This window comes from Crassostrea angulata, chromosome 10 (genome assembly GCF_025612915.1).
Source record: "Crassostrea angulata isolate pt1a10 chromosome 10, ASM2561291v2, whole genome shotgun sequence".
NCBI classification, from domain to species: domain Eukaryota; kingdom Metazoa; phylum Mollusca; class Bivalvia; order Ostreida; family Ostreidae; genus Magallana; species Magallana angulata.
In genome coordinates, this window is record NC_069120.1 from 52426679 (window position 1) to 52447590 (window position 20912).

The 20912-nt window shown below is 33.5% G+C and overlaps 1 protein-coding gene across 4 annotated transcripts in view; it reads right to left on the reverse strand.

Moving 5' to 3' along the window:
• Window positions 1-19004, reverse strand: part of LOC128167087 (SCY1-like protein 2) — a 40400-nt gene extending 21396 nt beyond the window's left edge. For 2 of the 4 annotated variants that reach the window (XM_052832610.1, XM_052832609.1), the window contains exons 1-2: window positions 18251-19000; window positions 247-407 (exon numbers count right to left, since the gene is read on the reverse strand). In XM_052832610.1, coding sequence (XP_052688570.1) covers window positions 247-407; window positions 18251-18400 — 311 coding nt within the window. In that variant the 5' untranslated portion in view covers window positions 18401-19000. Of the gene's footprint in view, window positions 1-246; window positions 408-18250 lie in introns of all 4 variants that reach the window. The other 2 variants (XM_052832611.1, XM_052832612.1) reach the window with 2 other exon arrangements.
• Between the last annotated feature and the right edge of the window lie 1908 nt (window positions 19005-20912).

Here is a 20912-nt window from a genome sequence, read left to right on the forward strand (position 1 = left end):
ATGCGTCATCAAAAAGTGGTGTATAGAGCCACCTTAATATACTCAACTGTTTTTCTATTAAAAGTGTTTATAAAGGATATACACACCTGTCACCTGTCATTTAATATACGGTACTCACCTGTTTTTCTATTTAAAGTGTTTCTCAAGGAGTTGCGTGTTATGATATACACACCTGTCATTTAATATACTCACCTGTTTTTCTATTTATAGTGTTTCTCAAGGAGTTGCCTATTATGATATACACACCTGTCTTCCTGTAGACTGCTGGACACAGTAAGGACGGAGGCGTTTGACATTTTGTTGAGAAGTGTGACGTCATGACGTAAGATCTCGGACACCTGCTCTCGTCGCCGAGGTTTGTGAAGTTTGTTGGCGACTTTTTTGTTAAAAATGAAAACAGAAGCACCCTGAAATAAAATACAAAACAATTACTAGAACCTTAAAAATCTATACAAAGGAATCAAGGTCGTCTCCAGCGTACTTCTATTTCAAATAATGATTGTAAATGAGAGTTCTCTGTGTGTCTTCTGTTTCATCGCATGCTTCTCAATTACTATAATTTTTACTTCAAGCATATTGTTTTATTGAAGATTTTAGAGGTTGATTCATGCTCATGCTCGTTTCTTGAAATTAAATTTTGAATTATGGTTCGTAGAGCTTTGTAATTAAGTTAAAAATCTAATGCATGAGTTTTACTGAAGTTAAAAAGAGTGAGCGCATATCACCTTTTTCAGACATTATTTAGATTTCAAATGACACCATGACAGGTTACCTAGTTATATGACTTTTACCAAAGTTTCTAAAATTCCTGATGCAATCTTAAAACTTTATGTTTTCTTCTTAAGCAAAAAGTTACTGTCAAATTAAAAGTAAAAATCCTTTAAGTACAAAGTATTGTAATATCAAAAAGGCAATGAAGTGTCAAATCCAATAAAGCCCGACCGAAATCATCACTTCACAATATTCAAAGAATGAATCCTTATTACTTATATTTATATTATCTTTTTAAAACAACATTTCAAAACTACTGGGTTTTTATTCAGGTAAAACATGCTATGTATTACTGAGCGACGCAGCCAATGCCGTTTTTAACCGGGTTTTCCGGTTATTAAAATGGTGAAAATGATGGGCAGGCGGGCGGCTGCCGAAAGGGTACCATCATTGTACGGATAACTTCTCCTACAGTTTTCAAGGTAGAAAGTTGTTCTTTTGCAGATCAATTGTACATACACCAGAGGTGTGCGTATTGGTAGGATTTTGATTTCTGATAATATATCAAAAAAATACCAGTCATTTTTGGGCAAAATATTGCATACAGGTTACTCCATTTCACTGGATACGGTACGTAGTGTTTATCAATTCAGGGTTGACATGGATTATGGATACAGTTCACATAAAAGAAAACCCGGTTTGCTGTCACATTGACAGCTTTTCACTTGTTCGGTTATGCTACAAGACACGCCCATTTTGTGTCGCTAGTCTTTTATGGAATTATTGGGCTAAAGGCTTCAACATTGATTCATAATGTTATCACAGACATAGACAGTTTTAAATGTAAATATTTCGTTTTGATCCACATATTTCGATAATAACGCATTTTTAATCAGTATCATTTATTTGTCATTGATGCTAGTTTTGACATGTCTTTAAACCAATCGAAGAATGTGATATAATCTGAGCTCCAGTTATTACTGAGTAAGCATGCTCCTGTAGACAGTAAACATCATGTGTGGTCCTTTAGCAGATAAAAACTGGTATAACCAATCATATAACAGTCTTACTTCGGGGACTTCATGTTTATTGATCAGCCATTGACGAACATTAAAAGACAAATAGCAGAATCTCTCTCACTCAGACGCCCATAACAGCAAAGTACCAAATTGTCCTTAATTTCTACAGATCCAAATTGTCCTTAATTTCTACTGATCCAAAGCTTTTAACCCATTTATCTAGATGCACTTATTTGTCTAGCGTTTACAAAAATTTAACAATTTACCTAATACTTTAAAAGTCATGTCATAGAATACAACGACTATTGGTAACTGTGTCACCGAAAGAGGAACTAAATTGTTCTAGATGACAGATCATGGATGACATTGTAAAAGTTGACACGATAATTGTTCACAAGTGTGCTTGGAGCTAAGCTCTTCCCATTTCTATAGGGTTTTTTTTTGGTTTCGTTAAAATAATTTAAACTATCAGGACCATTTACAAAGCTAAGAGAAGCAAAACAATATGAACACTCGAAATGTATCAGCATCTGTTTTTTAAACCTATTATGACATAACAGTAAACCATGAATGTGCGTTTCCAGGCTCTGTTATTAAAACTAACATGGATAAAACCTTAGTCCGAATGGTCGATATTGAAAATAAATGAGTCTTAGAAAAATATTATGTTTATTTAAATAACGACTGTTCAAACCTCCTTTAACAGAAGAGTTCTGTATTTTTATTGAATTTTAAGGGTTTTTCTCATTTAATATATATATAACCAAAATATATGTATATAAAAATAATGTTAATGAGTTAATGTTAATGATGTTAATAATGTTAATGATTATTGTTAATGATTAGTAGAGATGAGAGAGAAAAATCAAAGACCTTAAGGTGATTCTTATGAGCATATTGTTAGCCTACACTTTATGCATACTAGATGGTTAACCATCAGATCTACTATATAATTTGAGATATGGTTATTGTAGCCATAAACTGTAGCAAATAAAAATACCCAGAAATTTTATTGAATATATTCATATATCTTTATACAATGCCCTCTTTTTCAAGGAAATTAATATAGTCTAACGATGATATGGCAACGGACATCGTTAACTCGCCCTGAAATATTTGCATTAAATCATCTTTAAGTTAGGGTTTCGTTATCAAAATCGATTCATATATCTCTTCTGTATGTATGAAACACCTTTGCAATGACATGTACTAGTATGTGATTCCAAAACACACATAAATTCTAAAATAATACATTGTTCATAGCATGCAAACGGATTAAATTCATAAATGTTGCTATGATTGTTGATCATTTTTTTCTTGAAGAGCACTAAAAGAGAAAAGAACTCCAGTGAAATACCATCCTCAAATGCTCTCTATTAAACTAGTATTTATTCTTTGTGAGAGGTTTTATTAAGTACACGTTTATCCCTCCATTGTGAGTTTCATGTCCCCCTTAGGGAGTTGTCACTCAGCTCACCATACCAGTACTACTATATGTCTATCAAAGTCTCGTGACATTATCATTTTTCTATCGTGTGGTCACAAATTATCCAATTTCAATCTCCTGAAACCATTACCGCGCCAGGAATAGCATAAAGAAAGAAAATTACACCAAACACAAAACATATATAGTTTAGCTGTGGCCTTTAGATTGGACCTAATCAAATTTGTTGGTGCGATGATCTCTAGCCAAAGTCAACAGTGCTGGGACTGCCTGAGCGATATCGAACCGGCAGTGTTTGGCGACTTCGCCGATTTTTCCATTTAACATCTCTTTAGGTCTTTATTCCCGGGGCAAATCGTCTAGAGCTAATGAGAAGGACATTTTCTCCAGAGATTGAACGACTTCCGAAAAAGAGATACATGGAATCGTCTTGCTTGTCACTGCGATTATTTCTTTGCCATCATTACGGATTGGGGTATTAAAGAAATGAAAAGTCTCCTTAGCTTCAGAGACCAGCGCTAAACGCAATCGTTATGGAATGAATAATTAGCTGTTATATATTCGTGGTGTCTGAAGTTTTATCCGGAGTGATTTGGGGATGACATGATTTGGACATCGATCAGATTGGAGAGAAACAACTTTCCGGAGATGCTATCTTTCTGATCAATATCCGGGCCTCTGGTGCCAGCTTCTGACTCTACCCCTGATGTACAGGGAAAAAAGGGGGTGAGTCCCGGAGAGCGTTCTTTGGCGAAAAATCAGACCTAGATATCGGTCAACATAACAAAGACAAAACCGAATAACAGTCTCAACGTAATAACATTGAGGTAAACAGAAGAATTGATGGAGAAGACAGTTTGTTCTTAAATCATGATTGTTATTGTGCAATATGGTATAATGAGTAATTCGTACTTTTAATGGTTTTGATAAAAGATACCCTCCAGGCCCTTTATACTACACGTAAAATTATAGTGTTGTTTTCACGTACAAAATGTCAAAATACAAATCGAAAATCATAAATATCACATGGCAGACATTATTGATATCCTGTTTACCAGTATATATGATAAAGAACGACATTTATTGTCAATAATACCCAGACCTTGGATAAACCTTGTTTGGAAAATCAAGTTTTGCTTCTGTGAAAAAGGTCGACACAGAATAATGGGTTTTAATGAGCAGAGACGAGTTTCTTATTTCTCTATAACATATGAAGTTACCAATGTATGGTTCACGCAAATGTCGATAGTTCTTGGGCACTACCGGTTGACTTTTATAGAGATTGTCAATAGAAAACAGAGAAATTAAGTGAATAGTTACCGTTTGACAGACACTGCAGTTTGTTTTAGCAATGATTGGACATTAACAGAGAGCAATAACGATGAGCAAATTTTTCACAAAATTATCAATGTAAACGCAAGGTAACCATGGATAATTGCTGCCAAAATAATAAAAAGATGACCAAGTGGACCAATACCACCCGATTTGGAGAAATAAATAAAATTGATGACTTCATGAAAACAACAAAAACAAACAAACACACAGCTCGTTAACCATGTCATTGATAATCTCTTGATAACAGAAATCGAGCGTTTTAACCCTACATCATTCTGAACAGACACTATATTTTTTTTATTTCAGAAGAAACGTCTCAAAATAGTAAAATTATAACCATTGGGTGTCTTACAACCAACATACTACCGAAAGAAAATGATACAAGATTCATTTCATTTCAATAAATTTTAGAATTTTTTTTCAAAAAACTCCCCAAAATACATGTAATTGGTCATTCTGTCTACTTTGATTCCATAATATTGATCAACGCCCAAATTTATTGAAATATTTCATTAACTTTGGAGAGTTTCGATAACAGATGAGACGTAAGTGTACTTTTTCAAATCTAGATTTAAAAACCTCATATGTGAAATTTTGAAGGAGCTTCAATATCTAATTCTTTTCAATAATAACTACTTTTGATCTTCAAATAGGGCTAAAATCACACCATATTTGATGAAGGTACACGCAAACAAAAGCACACCAAATAATGGTATAAATCAACAACAGAAATATATAATCATAAAATGAAGTTATTTTGCCATGATAAGACAGCCCAGGCGTTCCATACAGAGCCTTAGTGTTGTGTCATTTCTTACAGATACAGTAACCAGATAATATAAAATAATACATGATGTATTTTGGTTTGGTTTTTTGTATGCCCATAAAGAAATTATTTTTATTTACTTTGAATATTTCTAACTTTGAAAGCAGACCGACTCTTTAAAAGAAAGTTTAAAAATTTCTAAAATTATCAGTTTGTATTGAAATTTATTTGATACTGTGAAAGTAAAAAAAATCGGACCATGCAGCTTAAACAAAGACTTGGTCGCAAAAGAAAGTCGCTACGAGCAAGTTTATCATTGGTCAAACGTGAAATCAAAGTCGTCGCGAATCAGAGCAGGTTTACAGCTTTGGTTATTTAGGATGCAAATTTTGATGTGGCATTTGCAAGATCATTAATTGCACGGAATTCAAAGTTTGTTCAAAGTCTGTATATCATCATGTTCCGTCTAAAGTATACAATGTATATACCATTACGCCGAGGCAATGCTGATTATGCATGTCAACATACCTTTTCAATAACACTTCCGATTCCCAATTCTTATTAAAACTTTTTCCGCAACACCAAATGTGGGGTTATGCAAGATGACACAAAGAATATTATTGCAATTTATAAGAAACGAGTTAATATGTTTTATTGTTATACTTTCATGTTAAATACTGAAATCTGATTGGTTAAGACGCAGTTAATAATATTTACTATTACCCTCAGCGTTAGCAACGCACTTGGCAACGGGTAACATTAAAAAATGTTACATGCGCGAAAATTATGCGCGTACGGTTCGCTGTAGAATTCACGTTATTCCTATATAAAAGCAGTAAAATTTTCTTAAAAATTTTACAAAAGACATTCAGTATAACAAAATAAATAGTGCCTGTTTGGGAGGATAGCAGTTGAAATTGACACCCCTCGAAAACCATTGTCAACCTCCGCTTCGCGTCGGTTGACAATGGTTTTCTCGGGGTGTCAATTTCAACTGTTACCCTCCCAAACAGGCACTATTTATATAATGTATAATACCAGTAGTGGTAAATATAATACAGTCATCAGAATTAATTTCGAACTTTTAATTAGTTGTATCAGTTGTACAGTATGTTAACCTTTAGTTTTAAAAATTGTAAAGTATGACAACCTCTAGTTTTATCAATTGTACAGTATGATAATCTCTAGGTTTATATATTGTACAGTATGACAACCTTTAATTAGTTGTATCAGTTGTACCGAATGTTAACTTTTAGTTTTCTATATTGTACAGTATGATAACCTCTAGTTTTATAAATTGTACAGTATGATAAACTTTAGTTTTATATATTGTACATTATGATAACCTCCAGTTTTATATATTGTACAATATGATAAACTTTAGTTTTATATATTGTACATTATGATAACCTCTAGTTTTATATAGTGAACAGTACGACAACCTTTAGATGTATCAGTTGTACAGAAAGTTAACCTGTAGTTTTATCAATTGTACAGTATGATAACCTTTAGTTTTCTATTTTGAACATTATGATAACCTCTAGTTTTATATATTGTACAGTATGATAACCTTTAGTTTTATTTATTGTACAGTATGACAACCTCAAGTTTTATATATTGTACAATATGACAACCTCTAGTTTTATATATTGTACATTATGATAACCTCTAGTTTTATATATTGTACATTATGTTAACCTTTAGTTTTATATATAATTCATTATAATAACCTCTAGTTTTATATATTGTACAGTATGATAAACTTTAGTTTTATATATTGTACAGCATGATAACCTCTAGTTTATATATTGTACAGTATGATAACCTCTAGTTTATATATTGCACAGTATGATAACCTCTAGTTTTATATATTGTACAGTATGATAACCTCTAGTTTTATATATTGTACAATATGATAACCTCTACTTTTATATGGTGTACAGTACGACAACCTTTAATAAGTTGTATCAGTTGTACAGAATGTTAACCTCTAGTTTTATCAATTGTACAGTATGATAACCTTTAGTTTTCTATATTGTACATTATGATAACCTCTAGTTTTATTGTACAGTATGATCACCTCTAGTTTTATATATTGTACAGTATGACAACCTTTAGTTTTATATATTGTACAGTATGAAAACCTCTAGTTTTATATATTGTACATTATGATAACCTCTAGTTTTATATATCGTACATTATGTTAACCTTTAGTTTTATATATTGTACATTTTGATAACCTCTAGTTTTATATATTGTACAGTATGATAAACTTTAGTTTTATATATTGTACAGTATGATTACCTCTTGTTTTATATATTGTACAGTATGATTACCTCTTGTTTTATATATTGTACATTATGATAACCTCTAGTTTTTTTTATATTGTACAGTATGATAAACTTTAGTTTTATATATTTTACAGTATGATAACCTATAGTTTTTTATATTGTACAGTATGGCAACCTTTAGTTTTATATATTGTACAGTATGATAACCTGTAGTTTTATCAATTGTACAGTATGATAACCTCTAGTTTTATATATTGTACAGTATGATAACCTCTAGTTTTTTTTATATTGTACAGTATGATAAACTTTAGTTTTATATATTTTACAGTATGATAACCTATAGTTTTTTATATTGTACAGAATGGCAACCTTTAGTTTTATATATTGTACAGTATGATAACCTGTAGTTTTATCAATTGTACAGTATGATAACCTCTAGTTTTATATATTGTACAGTATGATAACCTGTAGTTTTATCAATTGTACAGTATGATAACCTCTAGTTTTATATATTGTACAGTATGTTAATCTTTAATATATCAATTGTACAGTATGTTAACCTTTAGTTTTATCAATTGTACAGTCTGTTAACTTTAGGTTTTATCAATCGTTCAGTATATTAATTTTTAGTTTTATCAATTGTACAATATGTTTACCTTTAGTTTTTTAAATTGTACAGTATGTTAACCTTTTGTATTTTCTATTGTACATTATGTTAACCTTTAGTTTTATCTTATCTGCAGTATGATGAACTTTAGTTGTATCCATTGTACAGTATGTTGACCTCTAGTTTTATTAATAGTATGGTATGTTAACCTTTAGTTTTACTATTGTACAGTATGTTAACCTTAAGTGTTATTTATTGTACACTGTTTTGTATCCACCTTGGTACACATTGACTGTATTTTATTCACAGAAAAAACACATAATTACAATAATAGAAAGTATCATATCGCAGAAAATGGGCGACCTCACCTGTATTTATTGAATCGATAGTCGTACTCCGAATAGGTTCCGGTTGATGAAAGAAAATAAATCGAATAGTTCGGATTTTTTCGGAATAAACTTAATTTTTAGAAAACAGCTGTTAAACATATTGATGAAGTCAATTTGTGAGGCTTGCTACCAGTGCCACCATAGTGAAACTTAAGTTTTGTTTTTTGTTTGTTTTTGTTTTGAGGGAGGGGGATTACACACTATCTAATATGATAAAAGCTAAGACAGGTGTCATTTTTCTCCTCTTCTTTTGTTGTCACATATAAGGATTTTGGACAATAGAATTGAAACATTCCATATATTTTTTTAACATTTACACACACTTTCTCATAAAATAAATGGATTTTCGCTGAATGTATTTCCTGAACGACACAATTGATGGCAACGTCAATAATATCTTGATAGTATAGATTTATGTGGGACCAAAGAGTAATGTGAATATATTCCAGTATATAGTAGCAAGTAAAGTGATCCCCATAGAGATTCTCTCTTCATTTACTAATGAATGAAGTAATCATAAATGAACGTTCCAGCAACTGACAGGGCACAGATCAGTGGTACTAATATCCTCGGCAATTCTCGACCGTATGTAGACATTTTCTGTGGGTATTTATTAAGTTTTGAGATAATGTCTACCATAGCAGGAGAATGCTGACACTTTACCTCCAATAAATAATACTTTTAACATTAAATTTTCCTTTTATTTTATCAAATATAAATAAGAACTAGACACGATCTCATTGCGAGCAACGAGGAGGTCTTCCGTCCGATTCTCAGAAGGTGATATGACGTCAGCGACTCGCAATGAGATCGTGTCTAGTTTTCGACAACAAAACATGATCTGGAAATAGGAGTTGAGTACTAATGCTTTCCTGTAATGCTTTTTTATAAGTTCTCTTACGTTGCTTTTTTAAATACTTGCATTTCTTCCAATTAAGATAGAAAAGATTAAATTTTTATTACCTCTGGCCTCTAAAAACCCTAGTTAGGTAACGCATGAGAAAATCAGGATATGTAAACGTATCATACTTAATTTTTGCTTTTATATCCTATTACAAAACATCTCTCAGTAAACGACTATATAGATAAAAGACTTAAGGATCATCTTGATCCCTAATTTGAGGAGTCACTCCCTTTTTCTTGATATCAAATGAAAGGTCTTTAAATTTTAAACATATTTTGTTCAACAAGTCTTTGGAAATTCTTTTCTTAATATCAAATGAAAGGTCTTTTAATTTTGTTCAACAAGTGTTAAGAAATTCATTACCGTTCCTGAAATATATGGGAAAGAAAGTTTTAGGGGCCGATTCCTTATCTCTTTATAGGGGTCGTTTAATGAATAATTAATAACGTTTAACATTTTGAAGGTTTAATATTGTTTAGTACATCATTTTGAGCATCTTTTCTTCTATACTACATTTACAAAGATATTTCATTTCTGATCTATGGGTGATTAAAATGTTGGACATTTGACCTCTAAAAACCTCAAATTTATAACATAAAAGCATTAACATATCTGCTTTTATGACCTTTCACAAAATATCTCTCAGTAAAGAGCTATTAATAAAAGATCCGTTATGAATTTATTGTTTTCCAAAAAAAAAAAAAAAACGAAAATGAAAATTGGTCCTGTAAATAAGATCGATGAAATCTAATATATATCAGAAGAATTGAAAATTTTGCAAGAATTCACGATCAAGACCTATTGCATTAAATACGATATAATTTATTGGCAACATTGTCCTCTAAAACGGATGTTGCCTAATCCGGCCAATGTTTTTAGAGCCACCGGATTAGACAAGATATTTACAAAATTATTTCGCCTCGTGTTTAAACTGACCCCTTACGTCGTAGCTAGTATGGTTGTATTACGACTTTGACATCTGTCTTTTTCATATGATCTATTATAACAAATAAAATATGTAAACTTCAAAACTATTAATGAACAAATGAACACTGCTTTATTTTTGTTCTTTTAAACAGTCATACGGCCGCGGTCAAGGGATCGGATACGTAATTGTTCACATACACAGCTCGGAATCCAGTTAGATTTTAAATGCGACTCAAAGGCATTGCATAGAAGCAGTTCTTTTGCCCCTAATGTGTTTCACTAGAAAATAACTAAATGTTTAAACACTTTCCGTATGTAGTCTGGTACCCTTTATGTCAGTTATACGCACAAATATCCTGTTTATTTGCCAAATAAAACACAAATACATGGTAACACGTCTAGCTTTTTACACTCGTGTTATGCAATACCCGAACGAAATATTATTGTTACGACATTGATAAGATCATAATGAACAACTTTTGCAACGACAGCCATATCGAAATCTTAACCGCTTTTGAGTTATAAAGTGAAAACTTTCAAGGGTTCTAGGTCTCTAATTTGAGGGGCCAGTCCCTTTTTCTTGATTTCAAACAAAAGATAATGTAATTTTAAATATTTTTTCTTCTACATGTCTTAACAAAATATTTCCGAGAAAAGAGATAAACTAAGAAAACCAAGCAAAATTACAACGCTTTTTTATCTCCATTTTCGAGCCCTATCGAGCTCCGGCGTTTCTTGTGTTAGGCAAACATGAATGCTTTTGTGCATACAAACAATCTTTTGTCTATCATTCCTGAAATTTTGAAATTGATATCGTTTGTAGTTTATGAGAACACTCTTGGACAAACCAACCCCCTTAAAATCCTTAAAATGCCAATATCTCAAGAACACAAATGACGACATCAACAACAAAAATTTCCGATAAAGTTCATAACATAGGTACATGTAGTAAGATCTAAAAATTTCATGCAAATCGGTCGAGCCATTTCTGAGAAATCGCGTGCACAAAAAGCGTTAAGGAAAAAAGAAGAAGAAGAAGAAGAAAAAGAATCCGAAGAATAACAATAAGGTCTTCCGTTGGAAACGGAAGACCTTAATAAGTACATGCCATTGTAGACATCAATGAAAGAAAAAAACCCCTAAAACTTTCAACACTAAGGGTTTTATTTTTGGTGGTCCGTTATATTGACAGGCAGCTCAGTAACCTGACACATTATGCTATATTCAGATCTTCGAGCTGTAATTGAACGTGTGAATGAACCTTTATTAGTCACCTATGTTCATGTTTTGATATAACTATTTTATTATAATGTGTAAATGTCGCAAACTTAGAGCTCTATTCACAGGTCTTCTGTTTGGCTCTACACTAAAAATACAACACATAGGCTTGTCCTAAATAATGGATTTCCTTTACGATGTTATTTTATTTCAAGTTTAGGTGATTTAACCCTTTTAACATCTTGGGAAAGTGTGCCTATTCTTTAACTTTTTTTTCATTGAGATTGAGTATTAATCTTCTTGCCTTATATCGGAGTACTCGTACTTTGTCCTCCATAGATCTTTTGTTTAATGTTTGTATATATGTCCATAGTCATGTTATATACACTTTCTTTCCCTTTTCCACTTTTTTGTGTTCACGTCCTTCTCTGAAGTCCCTTTATTTATTTATTTTTTATTTTTATAATTTTTTTGGTAATATTTATATGTTTTGTAGGTCATCATCTTTGTATTGTTTGAGAGAATATATAAACTTGAATCTTCAAATTTGAACTTGTTTCTCTCCTGCTGCTGTTGCTCGTAATATTTTTATTGTAATAAGGTGAACAATCTGGATTTCACTTTGGTCAATCTATTCTTGTTTTATCACAATATGATATTCACAAATACAATGATTTAGGATATATCTACAATGTAAATTTATCACGCATCTTTCAAAATAGAAAGGTTTTAACAGGTTTATATTACGACTATGTAATCTTTATATGAGATGAATTAACATATCATTCAGTTTTAGATTAGTGCGCATGTGTGTATAATGATATACAAATAATGAACACATTTTGAGTTTATTTCGAATGCACTAATTGCAAAATCGTGTAATTTCTCGAAATTCCATGCCGTGAATCTTGAATAAATAAACACCTCCTCCCCTTTAAAAAAGGGTTGTTCAATAAAAGTTTAAAACTACCAATTACAATGTTTCTTTGATTCAAAACAATAATTTTCTCACAAAACACTTCAATCTCGAATTGTCTTCTAAAATACTTTTTTCATAGAGTTATGGTTTAAAATGCATATCATTTTCAATTAAAACATTAACGGTTGACGGGCAGTAATGAAATATTTCCGTTCTGAGCCAAGATGTTGTCTGTACTGACAGCAATATCGCCCAGCTGATACCTAAAGAATAATTGAAATGGAAGTTGATGAAACATCAAATTGTCCTCGAGGAGAATCAAACATTCGTACAACGCAGTTATTCGGGAAGAGATTCTTTAAGAAAATTCACGCGGCGCCTGTCCCTTATATTCAATAGTGAAGACTTGATTCAGTTACACAGGGAGAAATCAACTCATAAGCTGTACGGAATGATAGAATGCAAGACTTATGATAGTAGTTGTTTTCCTGTGCGAGTGGCAACAGGAGGAAGTCTGCAATGATTGACTTTAGAAATCTTACCCTTTGTTTGACTGGTGTATTGGTAACTCTAGAGAATGACAAAATAACGAGTTTTAATTGAGTCAAACGACCTCTATACAAACAAAGTCACCGCCTCTTACTGAAAACAATTCGTTGATGACGTAATAACTATACATCAGATCCTACATTGTGTATGTATACAATGGACCATTGATGCCGATTCCCTGTGTGGTTTAGATTTTACAACATTAACCGCCACCCCTTCCGTTCTGGGCCACATGTTTGGTATCAATCATTGGGACCGATTGATCATATTCCTCCAAACTCCCTGCTCGCTGGCATGTAACGACATATTATACATCATCTAGGGATCTGTTGGTATCAGATTCCATATCTCACGTGTCAATCTGGTTATTAGGATCAGATAAGGGAGCCGTTATTAGCTACATGATGGCTTTATCGCAGAAGAAGTCGGATGTCCCACTCTCTGAGCATCCTTATGTAATATTTGTTTATATGTTTACAGGTTCCCTAGTCAACAACCGTTTTATGGCTCGTGGAATATGTAGCAATGTTATGGTGTACGATTTTTGTTCAACGTTGGCACGGGGAGCAGAATTTTGAGTCTTCAAACTCTTCAAATAAATTCACATCTTTCAGTTAATACTGTTAATGAGAATTTGCAACAAACTAGAACAAACAATGATGTTTTAACTCATAAAAATAATTTCTTTTTTCATGAGAAACATTTTTAAGTTGTACTTTTGGTCTATAAATACATCGCATACACAGATGAAACAGTTCATTAACCAAAAACAACATTTCCCATCAGTTCTTACGCTGTATAACTTTGATGTTTTAGAATGTTATGTCAAAACGCATGAGCAATGTTTTCATCTTATACTACCGTTTTCTTCTAAGAAAGTAGGTGCAATAAAACGCATCAAAGACTTGAATATTGGACAAAATGATAGGGCCAATAATTACAAAGCTTGAGCACGACAGACACGATGTCAACATCCTCATCAGTACAGTGGGGCCTGATTACCATTAATCAGTCATTAACAATGTCTGCTATAGTCAGAAACAAATCAGCAAACTAATGCTTTCTATTCATTTAGACGGATTCTTCAAACCAAAAATTAAAAGCTAGAATAAAGCCTCCTGAAAGCAAATGGATTGAATTGATCACGAAATTCTTTCCAGACCGCCTTCTGATAATTAAATATGTGTTGTGAATTATCCGTCAAAAAATCGGATATTTTCGGACTTTTGTTTCAGGTTTTGCAAGAACACCGTGGGATAACTAAATGTAATCATGCGTCATGTCGCAAATCCTTTCACTTACAACGGTGTAAATATAAATCAGACATCGATATAGCAACAGCCCGCATTTCCCACAAGAGATTTTTCTGTAGACATCACAACACCAAACAACCCTCGGTTGTTCCTTTCTCATGGTAATCCCGTTATGTTTAGTCATAAAGCATGGAAAAAAGAACTCACTGTTTTCAAATCAGCCATCGAGGGCAGCAGTCACAGAACAAGCGTTATGAAAATCTACAAATTATTTATTCATGAAACCCTTATCTGAACGAAATTACAGAAATGGCTTATAAATGCAGAATTCTAACAAATGCTAATGGCGTTGTCGACCAACTCTGAATAAGCGTACACAAGGAATGTGATGCTTCTTTTCAAACTCTTCCTTGGTCTTGTCAAAGTCTATATTCTGATCTTAAAACATTAACATTTAGATTGATGAATGAAGTAGAGTAATTAGATATACGCCCACGCCTCTTCATGTCTTTCTACTGGTATATCTCTAGTTAAATGTAGATTTTAAAGACACTTGATATATAGCAATAGTCTTTGCGGCACGAATTCCACAAAGTAGCAGGCTTCAAAGAAACATATGGGTCTGATAGTATTTTTCTCTTTGATATCAGGATAGCATTTAGTGTAAGTAGTCTAAAACAGCCTAGTATCATAGGCGATAAAACAGCCTAGTATCATAGGCGATAAAACAACCTGGAAGAAGAGGTAACGTTAATCTGACAATATCTCACCACAAAGTAAACAATCTCATCTACCACATCAATAAATGCTGGTAGCATGCTGTACGTTAATGGAACATGCATTCTTTTGATTCTTCACACGTAATGTTTTTGCAGTGTTGACATTGATTGTGTCTTCACAATAATCGACATTATTTCAAACCAATCTATAAATGCTTCAAGTCTGCTGGTTTTGTCTTCATGACATGGAATCCTCATTTTTTGCGCCTCAGCGTGGAATTCTCGTATTAGGCAATATAACAGGTAAACACGGATCAAAGGGAACCATAACTTACTGTATTAGAAGTTCTTTTGACAGGGCTGATTTTGATTTCTAATTACATATAACGTATGAGCCACAGTATTAACGTGATCTACTTGATTTATAAGGAGATGTTACAGCAAATGAAGTTTAAGAATTGGCCTCGAGATCAAGATCCCCATTAATTCCGCCTAATGGTGGTTAACCTCTGCCTTTATTCCCAACGCCGTTATTGGACAGGAAGCGGAAGGGTTTCCATTGTGGTCCTGACTGATTCATATCGCCCTTTAAGATCTCAAGAATGGCAAACGATATTTATTTCGAGCTGTGACATCGAGGCTATTTAAAGATGTCCGCCGCCAATATCACCTATGTATAGCTCAAAACTGACTGTTTTGCCTATCAGTGGTGTAAAGTCTGTAAAGCCGACTTGTAGGATGTATATGATGATGCGTCATCAAGAAGGGCAATTTTCTCTTTGAAAATTCCCCACAGGAATTTTTATTCTGTAACATAATGCTTGGTTATTCATTGTGTAGAAGATGATAATCACAAGTCCTCTAAACGAACAATCCTTTGATAGTGTTATAATGTTTTCATAAGTGGTAGATTCTTCGATCTTTTGACACAGTTTTTGTATCGTAAAAAATAAAAAATAAAAAGTCAATGCTATGATGTATGAGTTTCAGTGAGAAACGATAATATGCATATAACACTGGTCAATACTCTGCCAGGAATTAAGAAATCAGAAATCTCCCAGGCAAAATATATCAGCAGAGTACCAGTGGAATCAATACAGTGTTGGAGAACATAGCAGGTACCTTGTACGTGACTAAATATCATATTAAAAATTCATACACTGTCCAGCCTTAAATTAATTAATAACACATTTTCATCTGCCTTCGGCATTCTACTTTGTGTTCAATTCCGTTATTGCAAGAAATTGCTGTACAGTTGGAAATATGGTACAGAGGCTGTGTTACGTCATTTTTTTTCATTGAATAAACGATATTGTAATTTTTACAATTACTTGAAATCAAAATTCTTTATAAAAACGTTTAATTAAAATTTCTGCGTATTTTTTTTTAATAAGTATAAATGTAGCATCACGTGGTACGCTGCCATTATATAAGTTACCAGAGCGGGCAATTTGAAGTTTCGTCAATTATTAGGACTGTCTGTTTTAAAATAATGTCCAGTATTCCAACCTTAACCAAACAGCTCTTTAAAGACAAACAGTTTGCGTGACTATTTCTCCCCTAGCTATCCGCGCCGTCGACGAACCCCATTTAAAGTATATTCACAGAGATGATGTGTAATTGAAAGCGTATTGGTCGCCCGCATGGAAGCGTTGTGATGGAGTCACAGAGGAAAACCCTCGGAATAATGCGCTTTTGGTAAGGGTATGATTAAGTTAAAACAGCGTGCAGAGGAAGTCGATTCTAATTCATCACCTTAGTCGCTAACTTTACGCCCATTTTTTTGTAATTCACAGGTGTCTTGTAAATATTTATTATTGTGTTAAGAAGAGCTTTGTCTTTTTTTTTTTCAAAATCTTCATTTTTACATCTGTCTTCGTTACATTGGTTTTTAAGGTTGATGTATATATAAAGAAACAAATTAATGCAGGGATTATTTTTCAATAACAGGGAGTGGCTCGCTCTGTTCCTCACTGTAGATCATACGATAACTGATGGTGCGATTGATGTTATACTCATTGAAACTAGCAAAATATCTATGTCCGTCAACAAAAAATACACGTGTTTTTATTGTGGTTATCTAATCTTTAATAAATTCTTATTAGAGTAAGAACATTGTCCTATGGATACCCTTTACTGACAAGAACTATATTTGTGGAAAAGATTAATTAGTTAATGGAATCCAATTAATATCCAACATACTACTGCTTTCTCTCATCCTTACTTCTTCAATGCGACAATCTAAGACGATTAAGGCACCATAAGGTTTATTTCACAACTCATCAGCTAATTGGGGACGGGGGTTTTGGAAAGGAACAGAGTATGGGGCAAAGTCTACAGGGTCAGCAGCATAAGTCTTGGCTCTCAAGGTTTAGTTCATTATTTCTGCAAGACTTGGTAATAGTTGAGCAATGGTAACAGATGCACTTGTCATATTTCCTGATATGGTTGGTAGCTAGGCCATACATCGATGATGCTTAGTTTATTTAATGGCCGAGACGGGAACCATTAAAAACCCGGAATGTGTGATCGAGATCGATAGACAGTGAAAAACGTTTTAATGTAATACGTATAGCGGCTTTGGTTTTTAGGGAGACGTTTTGACACTTGTGATTTTATTGTCAGTGAGGTCAACTGATAGATACCCTGATATATTTCTTTTTTCCATATTGTCATCAGCCGCTGATAAACAACAGTGATAAGGAAGAAAGTTGGTTGCCAGCATTTTGTTCATTACTTTTTTCCTTTAATGGAACAATATTATACATACAAAGAGTCTCGTAAATTAGAGAGAAAATATCCTCTTTTTCATATTCTAGCCTTGCTTTTGTAAAAAGAAATGCATTCACTAAACTACCAATAATCCATCTCCATTTTGCGCTTTATTGGTAATACTCAGAATCCAGAGTAAAGATTGAATGCAGCCAGATAGATACAAAACAGTAGAGCGCAATTTTCAATAACAAATTAATCAAGCCTCAAACAGTTAATCTTATATTACAGGAATAATGGTATTATCCAATAATCATTACGATATTAGTACTTACATTGTGTACTTCGGTACTATAACTTATTCGCTATAAATCTAGGAAGGACGACTACTTGTACATGCGACAATTAAGACTATTTGGTTAGTTTTTTGACAATAGACCGAGGACACCCTAGTTAACTAATTGTTTGATTTGATGGAGCCACTAACCTTTTCCTCCTCGATACTCTCCGCCTCGTGGATCCGCCACACGTTCTCCTGTCCACACACCCCCACCTGCTGACCCACGCGGTACAGTCGGTGGATCGGGTTAGAGTCCTCGGAACCCAGGGAACTTTTAATAAGTGAAAGGACTTCCATGTTGGTTGATCACAGTCCAAGGGCTGGGTTCACCAGTCGTAATCCCATCACAGGCCAGCGCAAGACGGGGCGCGCGGGCAAGATAATCCTTAGAGATGGCGCTAAATTGTCACAAAGCATCAGTAAACATTGGGAGAGAAGAAGAATTAAAAAATCCTAAGAATGGTAAATGAGATTCGTGTCCGGTTGATGGGAACCTGACGTCTCTGTGACATGTTTGCTAATCAATGACAGTCAGGGGACAGTTAAGGGGGCCGATAGTCCGCCAGCACGAGGGGAGCTGTGTGAGACTCCGAACACAGAGACTTTCTGACTAACGGCCGGGATCACAATTCAGTAGTTAAATTTGTATCGAACGTTTAAACAGCAGGACCGGTAGTGTGGAAACATCCGCTGGTTCGCCATTATAAGCATATCACGACAAAACTGGCTATCGATTTCAAATGGTACACACGGTGAGTACTATATCCCGCCAAATCTCGACCATCAGTCAGCGCGCCGGTGTTCTACTGAGCTCACATTGTCTCCCTGTCAGGCGCCATGTTTACTCTGACGTGAGTGGAGGTAGAATAGAGAGATGACAACCCGACCATCAGATGTCTGGCCAGTCTATGTACATGTTCATACTGAATCAAGGCATCAGAACTAGCTCCAAGCATTCAACACAACACTCTTCTATTATTGTTGTTCTATAAAACAATGAAAGCAATTCCGCGCGCTTCCTCCCAATAAACTCCACAAGTTTCATAAATGTCACAAGAAAATTAACCTTTTTTTGTGAAAAAAGAAAAAAAAGACGAAAAAAAAATTTAACTGACATGATATGTTTCTGTTTACCAGAAAAATGTACTAGTTATTTATGAATACCTTCAAAGAAATGAGCATTTAGAAAGTTTTACTTTTATATGCAAATGATGCAAGGTGAGTATTTCAGAGAGTACTGGCGATCACAGATGGAAACGTTTCACTCATATAAAAAAAAAGTCTGTCAATGTAGTTAAACAGTCCCGCTTCACAAGTTTAAATTATTAAAAATAAACCTTTTCTTTACGGAGTTATCTGGATATTACTCGTGCTTTCTTAAAGAGGTTCTATCCTTGCAATGTAAAACCATTTTTTTTTTGTAGCTTTGACAAAGGAATTGCATTACTACTAGGGACATTTGCCTTTGAATCAGGTTGATGCCTGATAAACAATTAACAACATTACGAGCCTCAGAACACATGGAATTCAACTATCAGTTTGTAAATTTTGGATTTCCCGGATGGCAGTAAATACAAAGTTTACAACATGATAACAATCCTTGGATCTCTGAGAGATAAGAAGCAGTACTAGTATACATTAATCTGTCGAGCAATCGGAGAATCGTCATCTTCTACAACAAAAAAAATCAATTGTAGTATGATGATCAGTGAAGACCTCCCTCTCTGCTGAGTAAGTATTTAATACCCAAAATACTCAGTACACCGATGAAGGTAATATGTAAAGTTATTGATTATTTTCCTTCTATACGATATTTTCCTCAATATAAAAACCACACTCTCTTTACCAAGTCTTAATTAACTACGGATTTTACGAAACTAATTATAATCTTATTAATACTCCTTACAGAGATGAGCGAGATGCATGTAATTTTATCCTCATGTGAAAAAGTTGTCAGAATGATGGCAACTCATTTTTCCTCAATATCTAACGAACAACTGATTTCTTAGACTTTTATAAGAAAATTTACTCAATCTATTATTAACATTCTCAGCAATAGTATAAATACTATTAATCGAAATTGCAGTTATGTTGTTGTTTAAACAATATTTTTTTTTTGGTGATTCACGCGGGACATAACGGCAGACATTGCAGAAAAAAATACATAAAAAATACATAACCCGCGTTGGCGGCTTAGGTCATTTTTTTCTACATTGGTCGCTACCTCCATAACACTCATGATGCATTTTATTGTTTTAATTTACACCTTTCTTTTAACAAATGAATGAATTCATCGTAAATGGAGGTAAAAGTAACTAAACACTAAACTATTATTAATGTACTTATATCGGTACGTTTAGGAAAAGAAATAGCCAGTTAAATCGTCTAATATGGGAATTTGAGTTTGACATCATCATGATTATTTCGTTTAAACCGTGATTTTTGTAAAGTTGCTAAAGGTTTTGGTCGATTAATAAACTGGTTAGAACTGGTGTAGATTTCAGTTCTGTCAGTTTCTTTGGAGCTGTGATTTACTATCAATTTCCGCAAAGAAAATTTAGATAGAATCATACTTAGTGAATGTAAATATAACGTATATTTGTTGGTACTTTGATTGGCAGGAATTAAGTTCACGTGATGGACGTTCAAAATGGCGTCCATGTCGCTTTACAAAAACCAAACACGTCCCGTTTTAGAAATTTGAATACAGCAACGAGACGTCAACTCGCAAAAATGCAAATGTGAGCACGTTAAAATTCGAAATCGATAGAAACAATGTGACAGGCATTCCAATAACTCTTACATTTAG